This window comes from Oncorhynchus masou, unplaced genomic scaffold (genome assembly GCF_036934945.1).
Source record: "Oncorhynchus masou masou isolate Uvic2021 unplaced genomic scaffold, UVic_Omas_1.1 unplaced_scaffold_640, whole genome shotgun sequence".
NCBI classification, from domain to species: domain Eukaryota; kingdom Metazoa; phylum Chordata; class Actinopteri; order Salmoniformes; family Salmonidae; genus Oncorhynchus; species Oncorhynchus masou.
In genome coordinates, this window is record NW_027012832.1 from 195,698 (window position 1) to 222,817 (window position 27,120).

Consider the following 27,120-nt stretch of genomic DNA (forward strand, 5'->3'; position numbering starts at 1 on the left):
AGAGTCACACCTACAAAACCCTGTCCCTAGTCTCTCTGCTCACGTAGAGTCACACCTACATTAACTACAAAACCCTGTCCCTAGTCTCTCTGCTCACGTAGAGTCACACCTACATTAACTACAAAACCATGTCCCTAGTCTCTCTGCTCACGTAGAGTCACACCTGCAAAACCCTGTCCCTAGTCTCTCTGCTCACGTATATTAACACCTACAAAACCCTGTCCCTAGTCTCTCTGCTCACGTAGAGTCACACCTACAAAACCCTGTCCCTAGGTCTCTCTCTTAGTTATATCTTAAACCCTGTCCCTAGGTCTTCTCTTAGTTATATCTTAAACCCTGTCCCTAGGTCTCTCTCTTAGTTATATCTTAAACCCTGTCCCTAGGTCTCTCTCTTAGTTATATCTTAAACCCTGTCCCTAGGTCTCTCTCTTAGTTATATCTTAAACCCTGTCCCTAGGTCTCTCTCTTAGTTATATCTTAAACCCTGTCCCTAGGTCTCTCTCTTAGTTATATCTTAAACCCTGTCCCTAGGTCTCTCTCTTAGTTAAATCTTAAACCCTGTCCCTAGGTCTCTCTCTTAGTTAAATCTTAAACCCTGTCCCTAGGTCTCTCTCGTAGTTATATCTTAAACCCTGTCCCTAGGTCTCTCTCTTAGTTATATCTTAAACCCTGTCCCTAGGTCTCTCTCTTAGTTATATCTTAAACCCTGTCCCTAGGTCAAATCAAATCAAATCAAATCAAATTTATTTATATAGCCCTTCGTACATCAGCTGATATCTCAAAGTGCTGTACAGAAACCCAGCCTAAAACCCCAAACAGCAAGCAATGCAGGTGTAGAAGCACGGTGGCTAGGAAAAACTCCCTAGAAAAGCCAAAACCTAGGAAGAAACCTAGAGAGGAACCAGGCTATGTGGGGTGGCCAGTCCTCTTCTGGCTGTGCCGGGTAGAGATTATAACAGAACATGGCCAAGATGTTCAAATGTTCATAAATGACCAGCATGGTCGAATAATAATAAGGCAGAACAGTTGAAACTGGAGCAGCAGCACGGCCAGGTGGACTGGGGACAGCAAGGAGTCATCATGTCAAGTAGTCCTGGGGCATGGTCCTAGGGCTCAGGTCAGTTGAAACTGGAGCAGCAGCACGGCCAGGTGGACTGGGGACAGCAAGGAGTCATCATGTCAGGTAGTCCTGGGGCATGGTCCTAGGGCTCAGGTCCTCCGAGAGAGAGAAGGAGAGAATTAGAGAACGCACACTTAGATTCACACAGGACACCGAATTGGACAGGAGAAGTACTCCAGATATAACAAACTGACCCCAGCCCCCCGACACATAAACTACTGCAGCATAAATACTGGAGGCTGAGACAGGAGGGGTCAGGAGACACTGTGGCCCCACCCGAGGACACCCCCGGACAGGGCCAAACAGGAAGGATATAACCCCACCCACTTTGCCAAAGCACAGCCCCCACACCACTGGAGGGATATCTTCAACCACCAACTTACCATCCTGAGACAAAGCTGAGTATAGCCCGCAAAGATCTCCGCCACGGCACAACCCAAGGGGGGGGGGGGCCAACCCAGACAGGATGACCACATCAGTGAATCAACCCACTCAGGTGACGCACCCCCTCCAGGGATGGCATGAGAGAGCCCCAGCAAGCCAGTGACTCAGCCCCTGTAATAGGGTTAGAGGCAGAGAATCCCAGTGGAAAGAGGGGAACCGGCCAGGCAGAGACAGCAAGGGTGGTTCGTTGCTCCAGAGCCTTTCCGTTCACCTTCCCACTCCTGGGCCAGACTACACTCAATCATATGACCCACTGAAGAGATGAGTCTTCAGTAAAGACTTAAAGGTTGAGACCGAGTTTGCGTCTCTGACATGGGTAGGCAGACCGTTCCATAAAAATGGAGCTCTATAGGAGAAAGCCCTGCCTCCAGCTGTTTGCTTAGAAATTCTAGGGACAATTAGGAGGCCTGCGTCTTGTGACCGTAGCGTACGTGTAGGTATGTACGGCAGGACCAAATCAGAGAGATAGGTAGGAGCAAGCCCATGCAATGCTTTATAGGTCTCTCTCTTAGTTATATCTTAAACCCTGTCCCTAGGTCTCTCTCTTAGTTATATCTTAAACCCTGTCCCTAGGTCTCTCTCTTAGTTATATCTTAAACCCTGTCCCTAGGTCTCTCTCTTAGTTATATCTTAAACCCTGTCCCTAGGTCTCTCTCTTAGTTATATCTTAAACCCTGTCCCTAGGTCTCTCTCTTAGTTATATCTTAAACCCTGTCCCTAGGTCTCTCTCTTAGTTATATCTTAAACCCTGTCCCTAGGTCTCTCTCTTAGTTATATCTTAAACCCTGTCCCTAGGTCTCTCTCTTAGTTATATCTTAAACCCTGTCCCTAGGTCTCTCTCTTAGTTATATCTTAAACCCTGCCCCTAGGTCTCTCTCTTAGTTATATCTTAAACCCTGTCCCTAGGTCTCTCTCTTAGTTATATCTTAAACCCTGTCCCTAGGTCTCTCTCTTAGTTATCTTAAACCCTGTCCCTAGGTCTCTCTCTTAGTTATCTTAAACCCTGTCCCTAGGTCTCTCTCTTAGTTATATCTTAAACCCTGTCCCTAGGTCTCTCTCTTAGTTATCTTAAACCATGCATATGAGGTTGTCAGAAGTATATTTCTTATCATTCGGCATACACTGTCCTCATCACTGTAAATATCAATAGCTCAGCCTTTCACAGCAGACAAGCAGTAATCTAGAATAGATCAATCGATAAGAGGGAATAATTACAGAACAGAACAGTATGTAGATTAGAGATCAATTCAGAAGACCTACATCAGTCACATCAGCACTATCACAACTACTGATGACTGACCAGGACCCTCTCAGTTACAAAACTAGAGACGACCCATGAAGTGTGACTGGAAACCCTCTAACTAGAGACGACCCATGAAGTGTGACCCCCTTAACTAGAGACAACCCATGAAGTGTGACCGGAAACCCTTTAACTAGAGACGACCCATGAAGTGTGACCGGAAACCCTCTAACTAGAGACGACCCATGAAGTGTGACTGGAAACCTTTTGACTAGGGACGACCCATGAAGTGTGACCGGAAACCCTTTAACTAGAGACAACCCATGAAGTGTGACCGGAAACCTTTTAACTAGAGACGACCCATGAAGTGTGGGACGTCCCATGAAGTGTGACCGGAAACCCATTAAATAGAGACGACCCATGAAGTGTGACTGTTAACCCTCTAACTAGAGACGTCCCATGTAGTGTGACTGGAAACCTTTTAACTAGAGACGACCCATGAAGTGTGACTGGAAACCCTTTAACTAGAGACGACCCATGAAGTGTGACTGGAAACCCTCTAACTAGAGACGACCCATGTAGTGTGACTGGAAACCTTTTAATTAGAGACGACCCATGAAGTGTGACCGGAAACCCTTTAACTAGAGACGGCCCATGAAGTGTGACTGGAAACCTTTTAACTAGAGACGACCCATGAAGTGTGACTGGAAACCCTTTAACTAGAGACGACCCATGAAGTGTGACTGGAAACCCTTTAACTAGAGACGACCCATGAAGTGTGACTGGAAACCTTTTAACTAGAGACGACCCATGAAGTGTGACTGGAAACCCTTTAACTAGAGACGACCCATGAAGTGTGACTGGAAACCCTTTAACTAGAGACGCCCCATGAAGTGTGACTGGAAACCTTTTAACTAGAGACGACCCATGAAGTGTGACTGGAAACCCTTTAACTAGAGACGACCCATGAAGTGTGACTGGAAACCCTTTAACTAGAGACGACCCATGAAGTGTGACTGGAAACCCTCTAACTAGAGACGACCCATGAAGTGTGACCGGAAACCCTTTAACTAGAGACGACCCATGAAGTGTGGGACGACCCATGAAGTGTGACCGAAAACCCTTTAACTAGAGACGACCCATGAAGTGTGACTGGAAACCCTCTAACTAGAGACGACCCATGAAGTGTGACTGGAAACCCTTTAATTAGAGACAACCCATGAAGTGTGACTGGAAACCCTCTAACTAGAGACGACCCATGAAGTGTGACCGGAAACCCTTTAACTTGAGACAACCCATGAAGTGTGACCCCTTTAACAAGAGACGACCCATGAAGTGTGACTGGAAACCCTTTAATGTGATGACAGCTCTTCCTCTCCATCACGTGGAAGGTCACGTTGTCCAACAGTGGAACACAGTAAATACTGAACAGCTGTCCTCTCACACAGATCCAGGCTCAGAGGTAGACATCACCATGGAGATCCTTATCGGGATAGCACAGTAATCTGATGCAGTGAATGGAGGTTAGTTTTGGTCCTTGTCGTCCTCAGAACAATCTGATGCAGTGATTGGAGGTTAGTTTTGGTCCTTGTGGTCCTCAGAACAATCTGATGCAGTGATTGGAGGTTAGTTTTGGTCCTTGTCGTCCTCAGAACAATCTGATGCAGTGATTGGAGGTTAGTTTTGGTCCTTGTGGTCCTCAGAACAATCTGATGCAGTGATTGGAGGTTAGTTTTGGTCCTTGTGGTCCTCAGAACAATCTGATCCAGTGAATGGAGGTTAGTTTTGGTCCTTGTCGTCCTCAGAACAATCTGATGCAGTGATTGGAGGTTAGTTTTGGTCCTTAGAACAATCTGATGCAGTGATTGGAGGTTAGTTTTGGTCCTTGTGGTCCTCAGAACAATCTGATGCAGTGATTGGAGGTTAGTTTTGGTCCTTGTGGTCCTCAGAACAATCTGATGCAGTGATTGGAGGTTAGTTTTTGTCCTTGTAGTCCTCAGAACAATCTGATGCAGTGATTGGAGGTTAGTTTTGGTCCTTGTGGTCCTCAGAACAATCTGATGCAGTGATTGGAGGTTAGTTTTGGTCCTTGTGGTCCTCAGAACAATCTGATGCAGTGATTGGAGGTTAGTTTTGGTCCTTGTGGTCCTCAGAACAATCTGATGCAGTGATTGGAGGTTAGTTTTGGTCCTTGTGGTCCTCAGAACAATCTGATGCAGTGATTGGAGGTTAGTTTTGGTCCTTGTCGTCCTCAGAACAATCTGATGCAGTGATTGGAGGTTAGTTTTGGTCCTTGTGGTCCTCAGAACAATCTGATGCAGTGATTGGAGGTTAGTTTTGGTCCTTGTGGTCCTCAGAACAATCTGATGCAGTGATTGGAGGTTAGTTTTGGTCCTTGTGGTCCTCAGAACAATCTGATGCAGTGATTGGAGGTTAGTTTCTCCAGTTGTATTGTTCTTCAACAGTTACAGTCAAATGTTACCAAATCATCAACAATCCTATCGGACTTCTAAAGACTGGTTTTCACATGGGTTAAAACTGCCCAAAATGTCAACATTTCAAATGGTTCCTAAATGAAGTCAATACAAGAGAAAAACAATTGAAGGGAATACAGTGCCTTGCAAAAGGCTGTATAAAACAAGGGATTTTTGGCTTTACCAAATTACATACAAACAGTTTGAGTACATTTTAAACTGCTCTTCCAGCTATTACTGGAGCCTTTACATGCTGTGTGCTTTAAAACTATAACGTTGAACTAAAACAATACGTTGAAATATAACAACAATACGTTGAAATATAACAACCATACATTGAAATAGAACAACCATACGTTGAAATAGAACAACCATACGCTGAAATATAACAACAATACGCTGAAATATAACAACAATACGCTGAAATAGAACAACAATACGTTGAAATACAACAACAATACGCTGAAATACAACAACAATACGTTGAAATAGAACAACAATACGTTGAAATAGAACAACAATACGTTGAAATATAACAACAATACGCTGAAATAGAACAACAATACGCTGAAATAGAACAACAATACGTTGAAATAGAACAACAATACGTTGAAATAGAACAACAATACGTTGAAATAGAACAACAATACGTTGAAATATAACAACAATACGTTGAAATATAACAACAATACGTTGAAATAGAACAACAATACGTTGAAATAGAACAGCAATACGCTGAAATATAACAACAATACGCTGAAATATAACAACAATACGCTGAAATAGAACAACCATACGTTGAAATAGAACAACAATACGCTGAAATATAACAACAATACTTTGAAATAGAACAACAATACGTTGAAATAGAACAACAATACATTGAAATATAACAACAATACGTTGAAATAGAACAACAATACGTTGAAATATAACAACAATACGCTGAAATATAACAACAATACGCTGAAATAGAACAACAATACATTGAAATATAACAACAATACGCTGAAATAGAACAACAATACGCTGAAATAGAACAACAATACGTTGAAATAGAACAACAATACGTTGAAATATAACAACAATACGTTGAAATAGAACAACAATACGCTGACATAGAACAACAATACGTTGAAATAGAACAACAATACGTTGAAATAGAACAACAATACGTTGAAATAGAACAACAATACGTTGAAATAGAACAACAATACGTTGAAATAGAACAACAATACGCTGAAATAGAACAACAATACGTTGAAATAGAACAACAATACGCTGAAATAGAACAACAATACGCTGAAATATAACTCTGCAAAATTAACTGCTGTGGACAGTTTATTAACAAAACATCTTGAAGTATTAATATTTAATCAAAAACACATTATTTACATGTCAAAAGGTTTTAATAAAAATATCTTATAATTACAATAGTCTTTTTGAGGATAATAGATCTTTTCTTCCACCTAGAGCATCTGTTTCTACATAGACAATCTGAATTGTCTCCAGTCATTTGTTCCTCTTTACAATATGAAACATGTTGATTTCAGGGAAAAACCTTGTTCGACACACATCATCTATTTTAAACAATAGATGTCAAAACATGTACAATTATACTCCTGTTTAGTAAAGTTCCACACTGTAGGTTTAGTTATTTTTATTTTATAAACCGGTATTTGTCACATTTTATAAACTGGTATTTGTCGTTCAACAAGCTCTAGTTTCTAGCAAGACCTCACAACAACAAGGGATTCCTCAGTCACCCTTTCAGGTTGTAATTGTATTTGACACATACAGTTAAGTTATGGGTCAGTTGAACGTAGCAGGCTTTAGTTTGTTTCTAATAAACGTGTTATAAATAGGTTTTTATTTGCCAGTCGTAGGTTCTCCAGCGGGGGGGATCCCCCTGTGTGATAAAGCTTCGTGTGGCTGGCTGAGATTCCCTGGCTGGAGGCTGAGGCTGTGCTGGCTGTGGACTGGAGCAGCTCTGCTCTCAGCTCCGCTCTCAGCTCTGCTCTGCACACCTGTGGACAGAATGAATAGATGGGGTGTGTGAACGGTCTGCTCCAGACTGACTGGCGCCGTCAACACAACACAGGGCTTCATCAACAAGCCAAAACAAACGGACTGGCTCAGACAACTGACTTCCAGTATACCACAAACACAGCTGCCTGTCATCCTGCCTGTCTGTCTGTCTGGCTGTCTGTCTGTCTGTCTGCCCGTCAGCCTGCCTACCTGTCTGGCTGCCTGTCTGTCTGTCTGTCTGTCTGCCTGCCTGCCTGCCTGCCTGTCTGCCTGCCTGGCTGTCTGTCTGCCTGTCAGCCTGCCAACCTGTCTGTCTGCCTGCCTGTCTGCCTGCCTGTCTGTCTGTCTGCCTGTCTGTCTGTCTGCCTGTCAGCCTGCCTACCTGTCTGGCTGTCTGTCTGTCAGCCTGTCTGGGTCTCAGAGCCTTCCAGCTAACCTAACCAGGCCTGTCTGGGTCTCAGAGCCTTCCAGCTAACCTAACCAGGCCTGTCTGGGTCTCAGAGCCTTCCAGCTAACCTAACCAGGCCTGTCTGGGTCTCAGAGCCTTCCAGCTAACCTAACCAGGCCTGTCTGGGTCTCAGAGCCTTCCAGCTAACCTAACCAGGCCTGTCTGGGTCTCAGAGCCTTCCAGCTAACCTAACCAGGCCTGTCTGGGTCTCAGAGCCTTCCAGCTAACCTAACCAGGCCTGTCTGGGTCTCAGAGCCTTCCAGCTAACCTAACCAGGCCTGTCTGGGTCTCAGAGCCTTCCAGCTAACCTAACCAGGCCTGTCTGGGTCTCAGAGCCTTCCAGCTAACCTAACCAGGCCTGTCTGGGTCCCAGAGCCTTCCAGCTAACCTAACCAGGCCTGTCTGGGTCTCAGAGCCTTCCAGCTAACCTAACCAGGCCTGTCTGGGTCTCAGAGCCTTCCAGCTAACCTAACCAGGCCTGTCTGGGTCTCAGAGCCTTCCAGCTAACCTAACCAGGCCTGTCTGGGTCTCAGAGCCTTCCAGCTAACCTAACCAGGCCTGTCTGGGTCTCAGAGCCTTCCAGCTAACCTAACCAGGCCTGTCTGGGTCTCAGAGCCTATCAGCTAACCTAACCAGGCTCTGCTCCTCATTTACAGGCAGATGACCTTTAACCCTCTGCTTGGAACGTTGCTACACAAGAGGACAGTTATTGTGCAACACACAGCTGGCTCCTGGGTGTTGTCAATAATCAGGTTACTCAATGACACTCTGTCTACTGCAAGTCACAGTTTAATAGCTGAAACCACAGCAACAACACTAATACCACTCATAATAACAATACTGCTACTACCACTCATAATAACAATAGTAATACTACTACTACTACTACTACTACTACTACTACTACTACTACTACTACTACTACTACTACTACAACTCATAATAACAATAGCAATACTACTACTACTACTACTACTACTACTACTACTCATAATAACAATAGCAATACTACTACTACTACTACTACTACTACTACTACTACTACTAATAATAATACTGCTACTACTAATAATAATAATAATAATACTGCTACTACTACTAATAATAATAATAATACTGCTACTACTACTCATAATAACAATAGCAATACTACTACTACTAATAACAATAATAACAATAGCAATACTACTATTACTACTCTACTACTACTACTCATAATAACAATAGCAATACTACTACTACTACTACTACTACTACTACTACTACTCATAATAATAATACTACTACTACTACTACTCATAATAACAATAGCAATACTACTACTACTACTACTACTACTACTACTACTACTACTACTACTACTACTACTACTACTCATAATAACAATAACAATACTACTACTACTACTACTACTACTACTACTCATAATAACAATAGCAATACTACTACTGCTACTACTACTACTACTACTACTCATAATAACAATAGCAATACTACTACTACTACTACTACTACTCATAATAACAATAGCAATACTACTACTACTACTACTACTCATAATAACAATAGCAATTCTACTACTACTACGACTACTACTACTCATAATAACAATAGCAATACTACTACTACTACTACTACTACTACTACTACTACTACTACTCATAATAACAATAGCAATACTACTACTACTACTACTACTACTACTACTCATAATAACAATAGCAATACCACCACTACTACTACTACTACTACTGCTACTCATAATAACAATAGCAATACTACTACTACTACTGCTACTACTACTCATAATAACAATAGCAATACTACTACTACTACTACTACTACTACTACTACTACTCATAATAACAATAGCAATACTACTACTACTACTCATAATAACAATAGCACTACTACTACTACTACTACTACTACTACTCATAATAACAATAGCACTACTACTACTACTACTACTCATAATAACAATAGCAATACTACTACTACTACTACTCATAATAACAATAGCACTACTACTACTACTACTACTACTACTACTACTACTACTACTCATAATAATAACAACAATAATACTTCTACTACTCATAATAACAATAGCAATACTACTACTACTACTACTACTACTACTACTACTCATAATAACAACAATAATACTACTACTACTACTACTACTCATAATAATAACAACAACAATACTAATACTTCTACTACTCATAATAATAACAACAACAATAATAATAATACTGCTACTACTACTCATAATAACAATAGCAATACTACTACTACTACTACAACTCATAATAATAATAACAACAATAATAATAATACTGCTACTACTACTACTACTACTACTACTACATTTACATTTAAGTCATTTAGCAGACGCTCTTATCCAGAGCGACTTACAAATTGGTGAATTCACCTTCTGACATCCAGTGGAACAGCCACTTTACAATAGTGCATCTAAATCATTAAGGGGGAGGGGGGTGAGAAGGATTACTTATCCTATCCTAGGTATTCCTTGAAGAGGTGGGGTTTCAGGTGTCTCCGGTGTCTACTACTACTACTACTACTACTCATAATAATAACAACAACAATAATAATAATACTGCTACTACTACTCATAATAATAACAACAACAATAATAATACTACTACTACTACTACTACTACTACTACTACTACTACTACTCATAATAATAACAACAACAATAATAATAATACTGCTACTACTACTCATAATAATAACAACAACAACAACAACACTACTACTACTACTACTACTACTACTAATAATAATAATGCTACTACTACTACTAATAATAATAATAATAATACTGCTACTACTACTCATAATAACAATAGCAATACTACTACAACTACTACTACTACTACTACTAATAATAATAATACTGCTACTACTACTACTCATAATAACAATAGCAATACTACTACTACTACTACTACTACTACTCATAATAACAATACTACTACTACTACTACCACTACTACTACTACTCATAATAATACTGCTACTACTACTACTACTACTACTACTACTACTACTACAACTCATAATAACAATAGCAATACTACTACTACTACTACTACTACTACTACTACTACTACTCATAATAACAATAGCAATACTACTACTACTACTACTACTACTACTAATAATAATAATAATACTGCTACTACTACTAATAATAATAATAATACTGCTACTACTACTAATAATAATAATAATACTGCTACTACTACTCATAATAACAATAGCAATACTACTACTACTAATAACAATAATAACAATAGCAATACTACTATTACTACTCTACTACTACTACTACTACTCATAATAACAATAGCAATACTACTACTACTACTACTACTACTACTACTACTACTCATAATAATAATACTACTACTACTACTACTCATAATAACAATAGCAATACTACTACTACCACTACTACTACTACTACTCATAATAACAATAGCACTACTACTAATACTACTACTACTACTACTACTCATAATAACAATAGCAATACTACTACTACTACTACTACTCATAATAACAATAGCAATACTACTACTACTACTCATAATAACAATAGCAATTCTACTACTACTACGACTACAACTACTCATAATAACAATAGCAATACTACTACTACTACTACTACTACTACTACTACTACTACTACTCATAATAACAATAGCAATACTACTACTACTACTACTACTACTACTACTACTACTACTACTCATAATAACAATAGCAATACCACCACTACTACTACTACTACTACTACTACTACTACTACTACTACTACTACTACTCATAATAACAATAGCAATACTACTACTACTACTACTACTACTACTACTACTACTACTCATAATAACAATAACAATACTACTACTACTACTACTACTACTCATAATAACAATAGCAATACTACTACTGCTACTACTACTACTACTACTCATAATAACAATAGCAATACTACTACTGCTACTACTACTACTACTACTCATAATAACAATAGCAATACTACTACTACTACTACTACTCATAATAACAATAGCAATACTACTACTACTACTCATAATAACAATAGCAATTCTACTACTACTACGACTACAACTACTCATAATAACAATAGCACTACTACTACTACTACTACTACTACTACTACTACTACTCATAATAACAATAGCAATACTACTACTACTACTACTACTACTACTACTACTACTACTCATAATAACAATAGCAATACCACCACTACTACTACTACTACTACTGCTACTCATAATAACAATAGCAATACTACTACTACTACTGCTACTACTACTCATAATAACAATAGCAATACTACTACTACTACTACTACTACTACTACTACTACTACTCATAATAACAATAGCAATACTACTACTACTACTCATAATAACAATAGCACTACTACTACTACTACTACTCATAATAACAATAGCAATACTACTACTACTACTACTCATAATAACAATAGCACTACTACTACTACTACTACTACTACTCATAATAATAACAACAATAATACTTCTACTACTCATAATAACAATAGCAATACTACTACTACTACTACTACTACTACTACTACTACTACTACTCATAATAACAACAATAATACTACTACTACTACTACTACTACTACTCATAATAATAACAACAACAATACTAATACTTCTACTACTCATAATAATAACAACAACAATAATAATAATACTGCTACTACTACTCATAATAACAATAGCAATACTACTACTACTACTACTACTCATAATAATAACAACAACAATAATAATAATACTGCTACTACTACTACTACTACTACTACATTTACATTTACATTTAAGTCATTTAGCAGACGCTCTTATCCAGAGCGACTTACAAATTGGTGAATTCACCTTCTGACATCCAGTGGAACAGCCACTTTACAATAGTGCATCTAAATCATTAAGGGGGAGGGGGGGGGGGTGGGGTGAGAAGGATTACTTATCCTATCCTAGGTATTCCTTGAAGAGGTGGGGTTTCAGGTGTCTCCGGTGTCTACTACTACTACTACTACTACTACTACTACTACTACTCATAATAATAACAACAACAATAATAATAATACTGCTACTACTACTCATAATAATAACAACAACAATAATAATAATAATACTGCTACTACTACTACTACTACTACTACTCATAATAATAACAACAACAATAATAATAATACTGCTACTACTACTCATAATAATAACAACAACAACAACAATACTACTACTACTACTACTACTACTACTACAACTACTAATAATAATAATGCTACTACTACTACTACTAATAATAATAATAATACTGCTACTACTACTCATAATAACAATAGCAATACTACTACTACTACTACTACTACTCATAATAATACTACTGCTAGTACTACTCATAATAATAATACTGCTAGTACTACTCATAACAATAATACTGCTAGTACTACTCATAACAATAATACTGCTAGTACTACTCATAATAATAATACTGCTAGTACTACTCATAATAATAATACTGCTAGTACTACTCATAATAATAATACTGCTAGTACTACTCATAACAATAATACTGCTAGTACTACTCATAATAATACTAATGCTACTAGTACTACTCATAATAATAATACTGCTAGTACTACTCATAACAATAATGCTGCTAGTACTACTCATAACAATAATGCTGCTAGTACTACTCATAACAATAATGCTACTAGTACTACTCATAATGATACTACTACTACTACTACTCATAATAACAATAGCAATACTACTACTACTACTACTACTCATAATAATAACAACAACAATAATAATAATACTGATACTACTACTACTACTACTCATAATAATAACAACAACAATACTAATAATTCTACTACTCATAATAATAACAATAATAATAATAATACTGCTACTACTACTACTACTACTACTACTACTCATAATAACAATAGCAATACTACTACTACTACTACTCATAATAACAATAGCAATACTACTACTACTACTACTACTACTACTACTCATAATAACAATAGCAATACTACTACTACTACTACTACTACTACTACTACTACTACTCATAATAACAATAGCAATACTACTACAACTACTACTACTACTCATAATAACAATAGCAATACTACTACTACTACTACTACTACTACTACTACTCATAATAACAATAGCAATACTACTACTACTAATAATAATAACAACAACAACAATAATAATACTTCTACTACTAATAATAATAACAACAATAATAATAATACTGCTACTACTACTCATAATAATAACAACAACAATAATAATAATACTGCTACTACTACTACTACTACTACTACTACTACTACTCATAATAATAACACCAATAATAATAATACTGCTACTACTACTCATAATAATAACAACAACACTACTACTACTACTACTACTACTCATAATAATAACAACAACAATACTACTACTACTACTCATAATAATAACAACAACACTACTACTACTACTACTACTACTACTACTACTCATAATAATAATAACAACAACAATAATAATACTGCTACTACTACTCATAATAACAATAGCAATACTACTACTACTACTACTACTACTACTACTACCACTACTACTACTCATAATAATACTACTACTACTACTACTACTACTACTACTACTACTACTACTCATAATAATAACAACAACAACAATAATAATACTACTACTAATAATAATAATAATAACATCAACAATACTACTACTACTACTACTACACATAAGAATAATAACAACAATAATAATAATACTGTTACTACTACTCATAATAACAATAGCAATACTACTACTACTACTCAATAACAACAACAACAATAATACTACTACTAATAATAATAATAACAACAACAACAATAATAATACTTCTACTACTAATAATAACAACAACAACAATAATAATACTACTACTACTACTACTCATAATAACAATAGCAATACTACTACAACTCATAATAATAACAACAACAATAATAATACTTCTACTACTAATAATAACATCAACAACAATAATACGACTACTACTACTACTACTACTAATACTCATAAAAATAACAACAATAATAATACTTCTACTACTCATAATAATAACAACAACAACAATAATACTGCTACTACTCATAATAATAACAACAACAACAACAACAACAACAATAATAATAATACTATTACTCATACTAACAACAACAACAACAATACTACTACTACTCATAATAACAACAATAATAATAATAATAACACTACTCATAACAATAACAATAATAATGCTACTAATACTCATAATAATAACAACAATAATAAGAATACCGCTAATACTCATAATAATAACAATAATAATAATAATACTGCTATTACTCATAATAATAATACTACTGCTGCTGCTCATAACAACAATATTAACACTACTACTACTACTCATAATAATGATACTAATACTACTACTACCACTCATAATAACAATAATAATACTAGTACTACTCATAATAATAATAATAATAACATTAATTGCTCAGAACATGAGAACATATGAAAGCTGGTGGGTCCTTTTAACATGAGACTTCAATATTCCCAGGTAAGAGGTTTTAGGTTGTAGTTAATATAGTATTTATAGGACTATTTCTCTCTATACCATTTGTATTTCATGTACCTTTGACTATTGGATGTTCTTATAGGCACTATAGTATTGCCAGTGTAACAGTATAGCTTCCGTCCCTCTCCTCGCTCCTACCTGGGCTCGAACCAGGAACACATCGACAACAGCCACACTCGAAGCAGCGTTACCCATCGCTCCACAAAAGCCGTGGACCTTGCAGAGCAAGGGGAACAACCACTCCAAGTCTCAAGAGTGAGTGATGTTTGAAACGCTATTAGCGCACACCCAGCTAACTAGCTAGCCATTTCACATCGGTTACACCAGCAGTTAGAATGATAGGCTTGAAGTAATAAACGGCGATGTGCTTGCGAAGAGCTGCTGGCAAAACGCGCGAAAGTGCTTATAACTAGTGATTATGATTGATTGATTGTTTTTTTTATAGGATAAGTTTAATGCTAGCTAGCAACTTACCTTGGCTTCTACTGCAATCGCGTAACAGGCAGGCTCCTCGTGGAGTGCAACGTAATCAGGTGGTTAGAGCATTGGACTAGTTTACTGTAAGGTTGCAAGATTGGATCCCCCGAGCTGACAAGGTGAAAATCTGTCGTTCTGCCCCTGAACAGGCAGTTATATATATATATATAAAAAGTTTGGCAAAATCGGCGCCCAAAAATATCAATTTCCGATTGTTATGAAAACTTGAAGAAATCGGCCCTAATTAATCGGCCATTCCAATTAATCGGTCGACCTCTACTCATAACAATAATAATAATTCTGCTACTACTACTCAGAATAATAATACTAATAATAATACTGATAGTACTATTCACAATAACAATAATACTGCTAGTACTACTCATAATAATACTACTGCTAGTACTACTCATAATAATACTACTGCTAGTACTACTCATAATAATAATACTGCTAGTACTACTCATAATAATACTAATACTGCTAGTACTACTCATAATAATAATACTGCTAGTACTACTCATAACAATAATACTGCTAGTACTACTCATAATAATACTAATGGTACTAGTACTACTCATAATAATAATACTGCTAGTACTACTCATAACAATAATGCTACTAGTACTACTCATAATAATAATACTGCTAGTACTACTCATAACAATAATGCTGCTAGTACTACTCATAATAATAATACTGCTAGTACTACTCATAACAATAATACTGCTAGTACTACTCATAATAATACTAATACTGCTAGTACTACTCATAATAATAATACTGCTAGTACTACTCATAATAATAATACTGCTAGTACTACTCATAATAATACTAATGCCACTAGTACTACTCATAATAATAATACTGCTAGTACTACTCATAACAATAATGCTACTAGTACTACTCATAATAATAATACTGCTAGTACTACTCATAACAATAATGCTGCTAGTACTACTCATAATAATAATACTGCTAGTACTACTCATAACAATAATACTGCTAGTACTACTCATAATAATACTAATGCTACTAGTACTACTCATAATAATAATACTGCTAGTACTTCTCATAACAATAATACTGCTAGTACTACTCATAATAATACTAATGATACTAGTACTACTCATAATAATAATACTGCTAGTACTACTCATAACAATAATGCTGCTAGTACTACTCATAACAATAATGCTGCTAGTACTACTCATAACAATAATGCTACTAGTACTACTCATAATAATACTACTGCTAGTACTACTCATAATAATAATACTGCTAGTACTACTCATAACAATAATGCTGCTAGTACTACTCATAACAATAATGCTACTAGTACTACTCATAATAATACTAATACTGCTAGTACTACTCATAATAACGCTTATACTGCTAGTACTACTCATAATAATACTACTGCTAGTACTACTCATAACAATAATGCTGCTAGTACTACTCATAACAATAATGCTGCTAGTACTACTCATAACAATAATGCTACTAGTACTACTCATAATAATACTACTGCTAGTACTACTCATAATAATAATACTGCTAGTACTACTCATAACAATAATGCTACTAGTACTACTCATAATAATACTACTGCTAGTACTACTCATAATAATAATACTGCTAGTACTACTCATAACAATAATGCTGCTAGTACTACTCATAACAATAATGCTACTAGTACTACTCATAATAATACTAATGATACTAGTACTACTCATAACAATAATGCTACTAGTACTACTCATAATAATACTACTGCTAGTACTACTCATAACAATAATGCTACTAGTACTACTCATAATAATACTACTGCTAGTACTACTCATAATAATAATACTGCTAGTACTACTCATAACAATAATGCTACTAGTACTACTCATAATAATAATACTGCTAGTACTACTCATAATAATAATACTGCTAGTACTACTCATAATAATACTAATACTGCTAGTACTACTCATAATAATAATACTGCTAGTACTACTCATAACAATAATGCTACTAGTACTACTCATAATAATAATACTGCTAGTACTACTCATAATAATAATACTGCTAGTACTACTCATAATAATAATACTGCTAGTACTACTCATAACAATAATGCTACTAGTACTACTCATAACAATAATGCTGCTAGTACTACTCATAATAATACTAATACTGCCAGTACTACACATAATAATACTACTGCCAGTACTACACATAATAATAACAATACTGATAGTACTATTCACAATAATAATAACAATACTCCTACTACTACTCATAATAATAATAATAATAATAATAATAATAATAATAATAATACTAGTACTACTCATAATAATACTAATACTACTAGTACTACTCATAATAATAATACTACTAGTACTACTCGTAATAATACTAATACTGCTAGTACTACTCACAATAATACTAATCCGGGTGAAATGATGATCAATTTCATTGAAGAGAACACACAGATTGTGAAGCAGATTTAAACCAGAATAATAGGATCCTACTCACCATTGGCCATTTCTCAGCGACACAAAACTGAGTCGTCCTTTTTGCCTGTTGACATCCTCTGAAATAAGGGAAAAGAGAATGAACACTACCTGGCAGTTTATGAGTCAGGTAAGGTGACACAAACCACGAGCTATACAGACAATGAACCAGTGTTGACTACATGACATGACCCTTCACCACAACTTATCATCTGATCTGAGAGCATCACAGCAGGACCACAACACAACTTATCTGATCTGAGAGCATCACAGCAGGACCACAACACAACTTATCTGATCTGAGAGCATCACAGCAGGACCACAACACAACTTATCTGATCTTAGAGCATCACAACAGGACCACAAAACAACTTATCATCTGATCTGAGAGCATCACAGCAGGACCACAACACAACTTATCATCTGATCTGAGAGCATCACAGCAGGACCACAACACAACTTATCATCTGATCTGAGAGCATCACAGCAGGACCACAACACAACTTATCTGATCTGAGAGCATCACAGCAGGACCACAACACAACTTATCTGATCTGAGAGCATCACAGCAGGACCACAAAACAACTTATCATCTGATCTGAGAGCATCACAGCAGGACCACAACACAACTTATCATCTGATCTGAGAGCATCACAGCAGGACCACAACACAACTTATCATCTGATCTGAGAGCAGCAGGACCACAACACAACTTATCATCTGATCTGAGAGCAGCAGGACCACAACACAACGTATCTGATCTGAGAGCATCACAGCAGGACCACAACACAACTTATCTGATCTGAGAGCATCACAGCAGGACCACAACACAACTTATCATCTGATCTGAGAGCAGCAGGACCACAACACAACTTATCATCTGATCTGAGAGCATCACAGCAGGACCACAACACAACTTATCTGATCTTAGAGCATCACAACAGGACCACAAAACAACTTATCATCTGATCTGAGAGCATCACAGCAGGACCACAACACAACTTATCATCTGATCTGAGAGCATCACAGCAGGACCACAACACAACTTATCATCTGATCTGAGAGCATCACAGCAGGACCACAACACAACTTATCTGATCTGAGAGCATCACAGCAGGACCACAACACAACTTATCTGATCTGAGAGCATCACAGCAGGACCACAACACAACTTATCTGATCTGAGAGCATCACAGCAGGACCACAACACAACTTATCTGATCTTAGAGCATCACAACAGGACCACAAAACAACTTATCATCTGATCTGAGAGCATCACAGCAGGACCACAACACAACTTATCATCTGATCTGAGAGCATCACAGCAGGACCACAACACAACTTATCATCTGATCTGAGAGCATCACAGCAGGACCACAACACAACTTATCTGATCTGAGAGCATCACAGCAGGACCACAACACAACTTATCTGATCTGAGAGCATCACAGCAGGACCACAAAACAACTTATCATCTGATCTGAGAGCATCACAGCAGGACCACAACACAACTTATCATCTGATCTGAGAGCATCACAGCAGGACCACAACACAACTTATCATCTGATCTGAGAGCAGCAGGACCACAACACAACTTATCATCTGATCTGAGAGCAGCAGGACCACAACACAACGTATCTGATCTGAGAGCATCACAGCAGGACCACAACACAACTTATCTGATCTGAGAGCATCACAGCAGGACCACAACACAACTTATCATCTGATCTGAGAGCAGCAGGACCACAACACAACTTATCATCTGATCTGAGAGCATCACAGCAGGACCACAACACAACTTATCATCTGATCTGAGAGCATCACAGCAGGACCACAACACAACTTATCATCTGATCTGAGAGCAGGACCACAGACTCCTTCACCTCATGCACAGGAGTCCTGTCTTTCACATGCACCAACCACTGCCACTAGAAATTATGCATTATGCCTTTCAATAACATGTCTCTGTCAATACGATGTTTCAATAACATGTCTCTGTCAATACGATGTTTCAATAACATGTGTCTCTGTCAATACAATGTTTCAATAACATGTCTCTGTCAATACGATGTTTCAATAACATGTGTCTCTGTCAATACGATGTTTCAATAACATGTCTCTGTCAATACGATGTTTCAATAACATGTGTCTCTGTCAATACCATGTTTCAATAACATGGGTCTCTGCCTTGTCAATACGATGTTTCAATAACATGTGTCTCTGCCTTGTCAATACGATGTTTCAATAACATGTGTCTCTGTCAATACGATGTTTCAATAACATGTGTCTCTGCCTTGTCAATACAATGTTTCAATAACATGTGTCTCTGCCTTGTCAATACGATGTTTCAATAACATGTGTCTCTGTCAATACGATGTTTCAATAACATGTGTCTCTGTCAATACGATGTTTCAATAACATGTGTCTCTGTCAATACATGTTTCAATAACATGTGTCTCTGTCAATACGATGTTTCAATAACATGTGTCTCTGTCAATACGATGTTTCAATAACATGTGTCTCTGCCTTGTCAATACATGTTTCAATAACATGTGTCTCTGTCAATACGATGTTTCAATAACATGTGTCTCTGTCAATACATGTTTCAATAACATGTGTCTCTGTCAATACATGTTTCAATAACATGTGTCTCTGCCTTGTCAATACGATGTTTCAATAACATGTGTCTCTGCCTTGTCAATAAGATGTGTCAATAACATGTGTCTGTGCCTTGTCAATAAGATGTTTCAATAACATGTGTCTCTGCCTTGTCAATAAGATGTTTCAATAACATGTGTCTGTGCCTTGTCAATAAGATGTTTCAATAACATGTGTCTGTGCCTTGTCAATAAGATGTTTCAATAACATGTGTCTGTGCCTTGTCAATACGATGTTTCAATAATATGTGTCTGTGCCTTGTCAATACGATGTTTCAATAACATGTGTCTGTGCCTTGTCAATACGATGTTTCAATAACATGTGTCTCTGTCAATACGATGTTTCAATAACATGTGTCTCTGTCAATACGATGTTTCAATAACATGTGTCTCTGTCAATACGATGTTTCAATAACATGTGTCTCTGTCAATACATGTTTCAATAACATGTGTCTGTCAATACATGTTTCAATAACATGTGTCTCTGTCAATACATGTTTCAATAACATGTGTCTCTGCCGATATGGTGTTTTCCACAAGAACATAAACAAGACCATTTGTTATTCTACAATACAGGAGTCTCCTGACTTGAAAAGGACAACGCCACTGATACACACCACCCATTCTATATATAGTTTTCTAGACCATCCCACTGGGCACACACTGGTTGAATCAACGTTGTTTCCACGTCATTTCATTGTTGAACCAACGTGGAAGAGACGTTGAATTTAGGTATTGTGCCATTGCTTCTTACCTGGTGGTCTGTGTTGAGAACCGTTAGTGGTGTCCGGTTAGAGGCTGGGGACGGCGGGCACGTCCCCGTCATGGTCCCCGTCTGTTGTTTCAGGAGAGAAGGGTGCGTCTCCAGCGCGAGCTGCAGGTCCAAGATGTAATCTATGACGTGCTGAAGGATCTCCACTTTGCTGACTTTCTTATCCTGCGGTATGGTGGGTACGAGGCGCTTGAGGCGACTGTAACACTGGTTCATATCGTCCTGCAGACACAGCTGCTCTTCTTCCTGCAACCGAGACCGATTGATATTCAGGCTGTGATCCGAGAGGTAGTGTAAAGAAAGCTCGTTGCCGCTGCTGCTTGAGGTATCCTTCTGGGGGCGGACGGGAGTAGTAGCCTTCATTTCGGTAATAACGCACCCGTACCGCGAGGTAGAGAGAAAACAATCACTGGTGCCAAATACCGGAGATTATATGGAGGCGATGAAGATGGATATGACCGAAGTAAAAGCCAAACTACCGAAAGAAAACGGTCGACAAAAATGTTTCAAAAGTAGTAGATTTTATTCTGTCAACATCCCGTGGACCAGTCGGTTCTACTTCACCAAGCTCCGCGTGAAGAATGAATAGATTCCGTTCACTTATATGGGAAGGGGAGGCGCCGGCGCGCTGCTGGTTGACAGTACCGGAGAGAAACTGGTCAATCACGAGCCGCCCGGTGCCCATGATGGAACAACACCACCCTATAGAAATGCGTGTCTGCCTCTGCGCTGCGGAGGGTGACGCCTGTCGAAGGTTTGTGTGTGTGTGTGTGTGTGTGTGTGTGTGTGTGTGTGTGTGTGTGTGTGTGTGTGTGTGTGTGTGTGTGTGTGTGTGTGTGTGTGTGTGTGTGTGTGTGTGTGTGTGTGTGTGTGTGTGTGTGTGTGTGTGTGTGTGTGTGTGTGTGTGTGTGTGTGTGTGTGTGTGTGTGTGTGTGTGTGTGTGTGTGTGTGTGGTCGATATATAAAATCTAATCAGTAAAGAGGCCGGAGCATTTGAAATATAAAATGCAATAATTCTGTGTAAACTGATTGTCATCCTTAATTTAAAATATATATTTATATTTTATATATCTTGTACATGAAATCAACGTTTTTATGTCATACACAAGATACAACAAACAGGGAGCAAAAGGTGAAATGCTTCTAGCCAGCTACCTCTCAACAGGGCAGTGAAATGCTTCTAGCCAGCTACCTCTCAACAGGGCAGTGAAATGCTTCTAGCCAGCTACCTCTCAAAAGGGCAGTGAAATGGTTCCAGCCAGCTACCTCTCAACAGGGCAGTGAAATGCTTCTAGCCAGCTACCTCTCAACAGGGCAGTGAAATGCTTCTAGCCAGCTACCTCTCAACAGGGCAGTAGACGTTTCTATTCATGATCACCAAACCATTTTTGGAGCTGGATATTTCTTTATGGCAATCCTCTCTCCCTACAATTTGATGTTTCTGCTGCACCCGATCCTATAGCTGTACAGCAGAGGAAGAAGCTACACAGGTGAGGGTGAATACCAGTATGGTTGCCATGGTGCCCCAGTAACTCTCATACTATGTGGGAAGATTAGTATTGGTTGTCTCGGAGACAGGAGGGTGTAGAGGACAGGAGACAGGAGGGTGTAGAGGACAGGAGACAGAGGTGTCTAGATGACATGAGACAGTAGACAGGAGGTGTGGAGACAGGAGGGTGTAGAGGACAGGAGACAAGAGGGTGTAGAGGACAGGAGACAAGAGGGTGTAGAGGACAGGAGACAGAGGTGTCTAGATGACATGAGACAGTAGACAGGAGGTGTGGAGACAGGAGGGTGTAGAGGACAGGAGACAGGAGGGTGTAGAGGACAGGAGACAGTAGGTGTAGAGGACAGGAGACAGGAGGGTAATAGAGGACAGGAGGGTGTAGAGGACAGGAGACAGGAGGGTGTAGAGGACAGGAGACAGGAGGGTGTAGAGGACAGGAGACAGTAGGTGTAGAGGACAGGAGACAGGAGGGTGTAGAGGACAGGAGACAGAGGTGTCTAGATGACATGAGACAGGAGACAGGAGGTGTAGAGGACAGGAGACAGGAGGGTGTAGAGGACAGGAGACAGAGGTGTCTAGATGACATGAGACAGGAGACAGGAGGTGTAGAGGACAGGAGACAGGAGGGTGTAGAGGACAGGAGACAGGAAGGTGTAGAGGACAGGAGACAGTAGGTGTAGAGGACAGGAGACAGTAGGGTGTAGAGGACAGGAGACAGGAGGTGTAGAGTACAGGAGACAGTAGGTGTAGAGGACAGGAGACAGGAGGTGTAGAGGACAGGAGACAAGAGGGTGTAGAGGACAGGAGACAGGAGGGTGTAGAGGACAGGAGACAAGAGGGTGTAGAGGACAGGAGACAGGAGGGTGTAGAGGACAGGAGACAAGAGGGTGTAGAGGACAGGAGACAGGAGGTGTAGAGGACAGGAGACAGGAGGTGTAGAGGACAGGAGACAGGAGGGTGTAGAGGACAGGAGACAAGAGGGTGTAGAGGACAGGAGACAGGAGGTGTAGAGGACAGGAGACAGGAGGGTGTAGAGGACAGGAGACAAGAGGGTGTAGAGGACAGGAGACAGGAGGTGTAGAGGACAGGAGACAGGAGGTGTAGAGGACAGGAGACAAGAGGGTGTAGAGGACAGGAGACAAGAGGGTGTAGAGGACAGGAGACAGGAGGTGTAGAGGACAGGAGACAGGAGGGTGTAGAGGACAGGAGACAGGAGGGTGTAGAGGACAGGAGGGTGTAGAGGACAGGAGACAGGAGGGTGTAGAGGACAGGAGACAGGAGGGTGTAGAGGACAGGAGACAGGAGGGTGTAGAGGACAGGAGACAGGAGGGTGTAGAGGACAGGAGACAGGAGGGTGTAGAGGACAGGAGACAGGAGGGTGTAGAGGACACAGAGAAACCATGACTCTGTTGATCAATATAATACACAGAGAAACCAGAGACAGAGAGGTGTTTGTCAGACCAGGAGACATCCCATCTGAGGTGAAAGGTGGCAGAGACAGAGTGGTGTGGTGTAGGTTTACACTGTGGACTCTCCCAGTATGGTGGTGTGGGTTAACACTGTGGACTCTCCCAGTATGGTGGTGTGGGTAAACACTGTGGACTCTCCCAGTATGGTGGTGTGGGTTAACACTGTGGACTCTCCCAGTATGGTGGTGTGGGTTAACACTGTGGACTCTCCCAGTATGGTGGTGTGGGTAAACACTGTGGACTCTCCCAGTACGGTTGTGTGGTGTGGGTAAACACTGTGGACTCTCCCAGTATGGTGGTGTGGGTTAACACTGTGGACTCTCCCAGTATGGTGGTGTGGGTTAACACTGTGGACTCTCCCAGTATGGTGGTGTGGGTTAACACTGTGGACTCTCCCAGTATGGTGGTGTGGGTAAACACTGTGGACTCTCCCAGTATGGTGGTGTGGGTTAACACTGTGGACTCTCCCAGTATGGTGGTGTGGGTTAACACTGTGGACTCTCCCAGTATGGTGGTGTGGGTAAACACTGTGGACTCTCCCAGTACGGTTGTGTGGTGTGGGTAAACACTGTGGACTCTCCCAGTATGGTGGTGTGGGATAACACTGTGGACTCTCCCAGTGTGGTGGTGTGGTGTGGGTTAACACTGTGGACTCTCCCAGTATGGTGGTGTGGGATAACACTGTGGACTCTCCCAGTGTGGTGGTGTGGTGTGGGATAACACTGTGGACTCTCCCAGTATGGTGGTGTGGAGTGGGATAACACTGTGGACTCTCCCAGTGTGGTGGTGTGGGTTAACACTGTGGACTCTCCCAGTGTGGTGGTGTGGGTTAACACTGTGGACTATCCCAGTGTGGTGGTGTGGGTTAACACTGTGGACTCTCCCAGTGTGGTGGTGTGGTGTGGGTTAACACTGTGGACTCTCCCAGTACGGTAGTGTGGTGTGGGTTAACACTGTGGACTCTCCCAGTACGGTGGTGTGGTGTGGGTTAACACTGTGGACTCTCCCAGTATGGTGGTGTGGTGTGGGTTTGCACTGTGGACTCTACCAGTATGGTGGTGTGGTGTGGTGTGGGTTAACACTGTGGACTCTCCCTGTATGGTGGTGTGGTGTGGGTTAACACTGTGGACTCTCCCAGTATGGTGGTGTGGTGTGGTGTGGGTTAACACTGTGGACTCTCCCTGTATGGTGGTGTGGTGTGGGTTTGCACTGTGGACTCTACCAGTATGGTGGTGTGGTGTGGTGTGGGTTAACACTGTGGACTCTCCCAGTATGGTGGTGTGGTGTGGGTTTACACTGTGGACTCTCCCAGTATGGTGGTGTGGTGTGGTGTGGGTTAACACTGTGGACTCTCCCAGTATGGTGGTGTGGTGTAGGTTTACACTGTGGACTCTCCCAGTATGGTGGTGTGGTGTAGGTTTACACTGTGGACTCTCCCAGTATGGTGGTGTGGTTTGGGTTAACACTGTGGACTCTCCCAGTATGGTGGTGTGGTGTGGGTTTACACTGTGGACTCTCCCAGTATGGTGGTGTGGTGTGGTGTGGGTTAACACTGTGGACTCTCCCAGTATGGTGGTGTGGTGTAGGTTTACACTGTGGACTCTCCCAGTATGGTGGTGTGGTGTAGGTTTACACTGTGGACTCTCCCAGTATGGTGGTGTGGTTTGGGTTAACACTGTGGACTCTCCCAGTATGGTGGTGTGGTGTGGGTTTACACTGTGGACTCTCCCAGTATGGTGGTGTGGTGTGGGATAACACTGTGGACTCTCCCAGTGTGGTGGTGTGGGTTAACACTGTGGACTCTCCCAGTCTGGTGATGTGGTGTGGGTTAACACTGTGGACTCTCCCTGTATGGTGTCGTGGGTTAACACTGTGGACTCTCCCAGTATGGTGGTGTGGGTTAACACTGTGGACTCTCCCAGTATGGTGGTGTGGGTTAACACTGTGGACTCTCCCTGTATGGTGGTGTAGTGTGGGTTAACACTGTGGACTCTCCCGGTATGGTGGTATGGGTTAACACTGAGGACTCTCCCAGTACGGTGGTGTGGTGTGGGTTAACACTGTGGACTCTCCCAGTGTGGTTGTGTGGGTTTGCACTGTGGACTTTCCCTGTATGGTGGTGTGGTGTGGGTTAACACTGTGGACTCTCCCAGTATGGTGGTATAGGTTAACATTGTGGACTCTCCCGGTATGGTGTTGTGGTGTGGGTTAACACTGTGGACTCTCCCAGT

General features: G+C 39.9%; 1 protein-coding gene across 1 annotated transcript; it reads right to left on the bottom strand.

The window, feature by feature from the left end:
- Window positions 1-6,601: 6,601 nt before the first annotated feature.
- Window positions 6,602-22,566, bottom strand: LOC135536586 (DNA-binding protein inhibitor ID-4-like). Its single transcript, XM_064962877.1, has 3 exons — window positions 21,896-22,566; window positions 18,507-18,564; window positions 6,602-7,305 (listed from the first exon to the last, which is right to left on the bottom strand). Exons 1-2 carry the CDS (start codon window positions 22,274-22,276, stop codon window positions 18,520-18,522), a joined length of 426 nt encoding a protein of 141 aa, XP_064818949.1. The 5' UTR covers window positions 22,277-22,566; the 3' UTR covers window positions 6,602-7,305; window positions 18,507-18,519.
- Window positions 22,567-27,120: the final 4,554 nt, after the last annotated feature.

Excerpts from the sequence above, each read along its gene's own strand:
- LOC135536586 (XM_064962877.1), bottom strand. The coding sequence starts at position 22,276 with ATGAAGGCTACTACTCCCGTCCGCCCCCAGAAGGATACCTCAAGCAGC. Across the intron at positions 18,565-21,895 it reads TTCTCAACACAGACCACCAG|AGGATGTCAACAGGCAAAAA; the intron begins GTAAGAAGCAAT and ends CCCTTATTTCAG.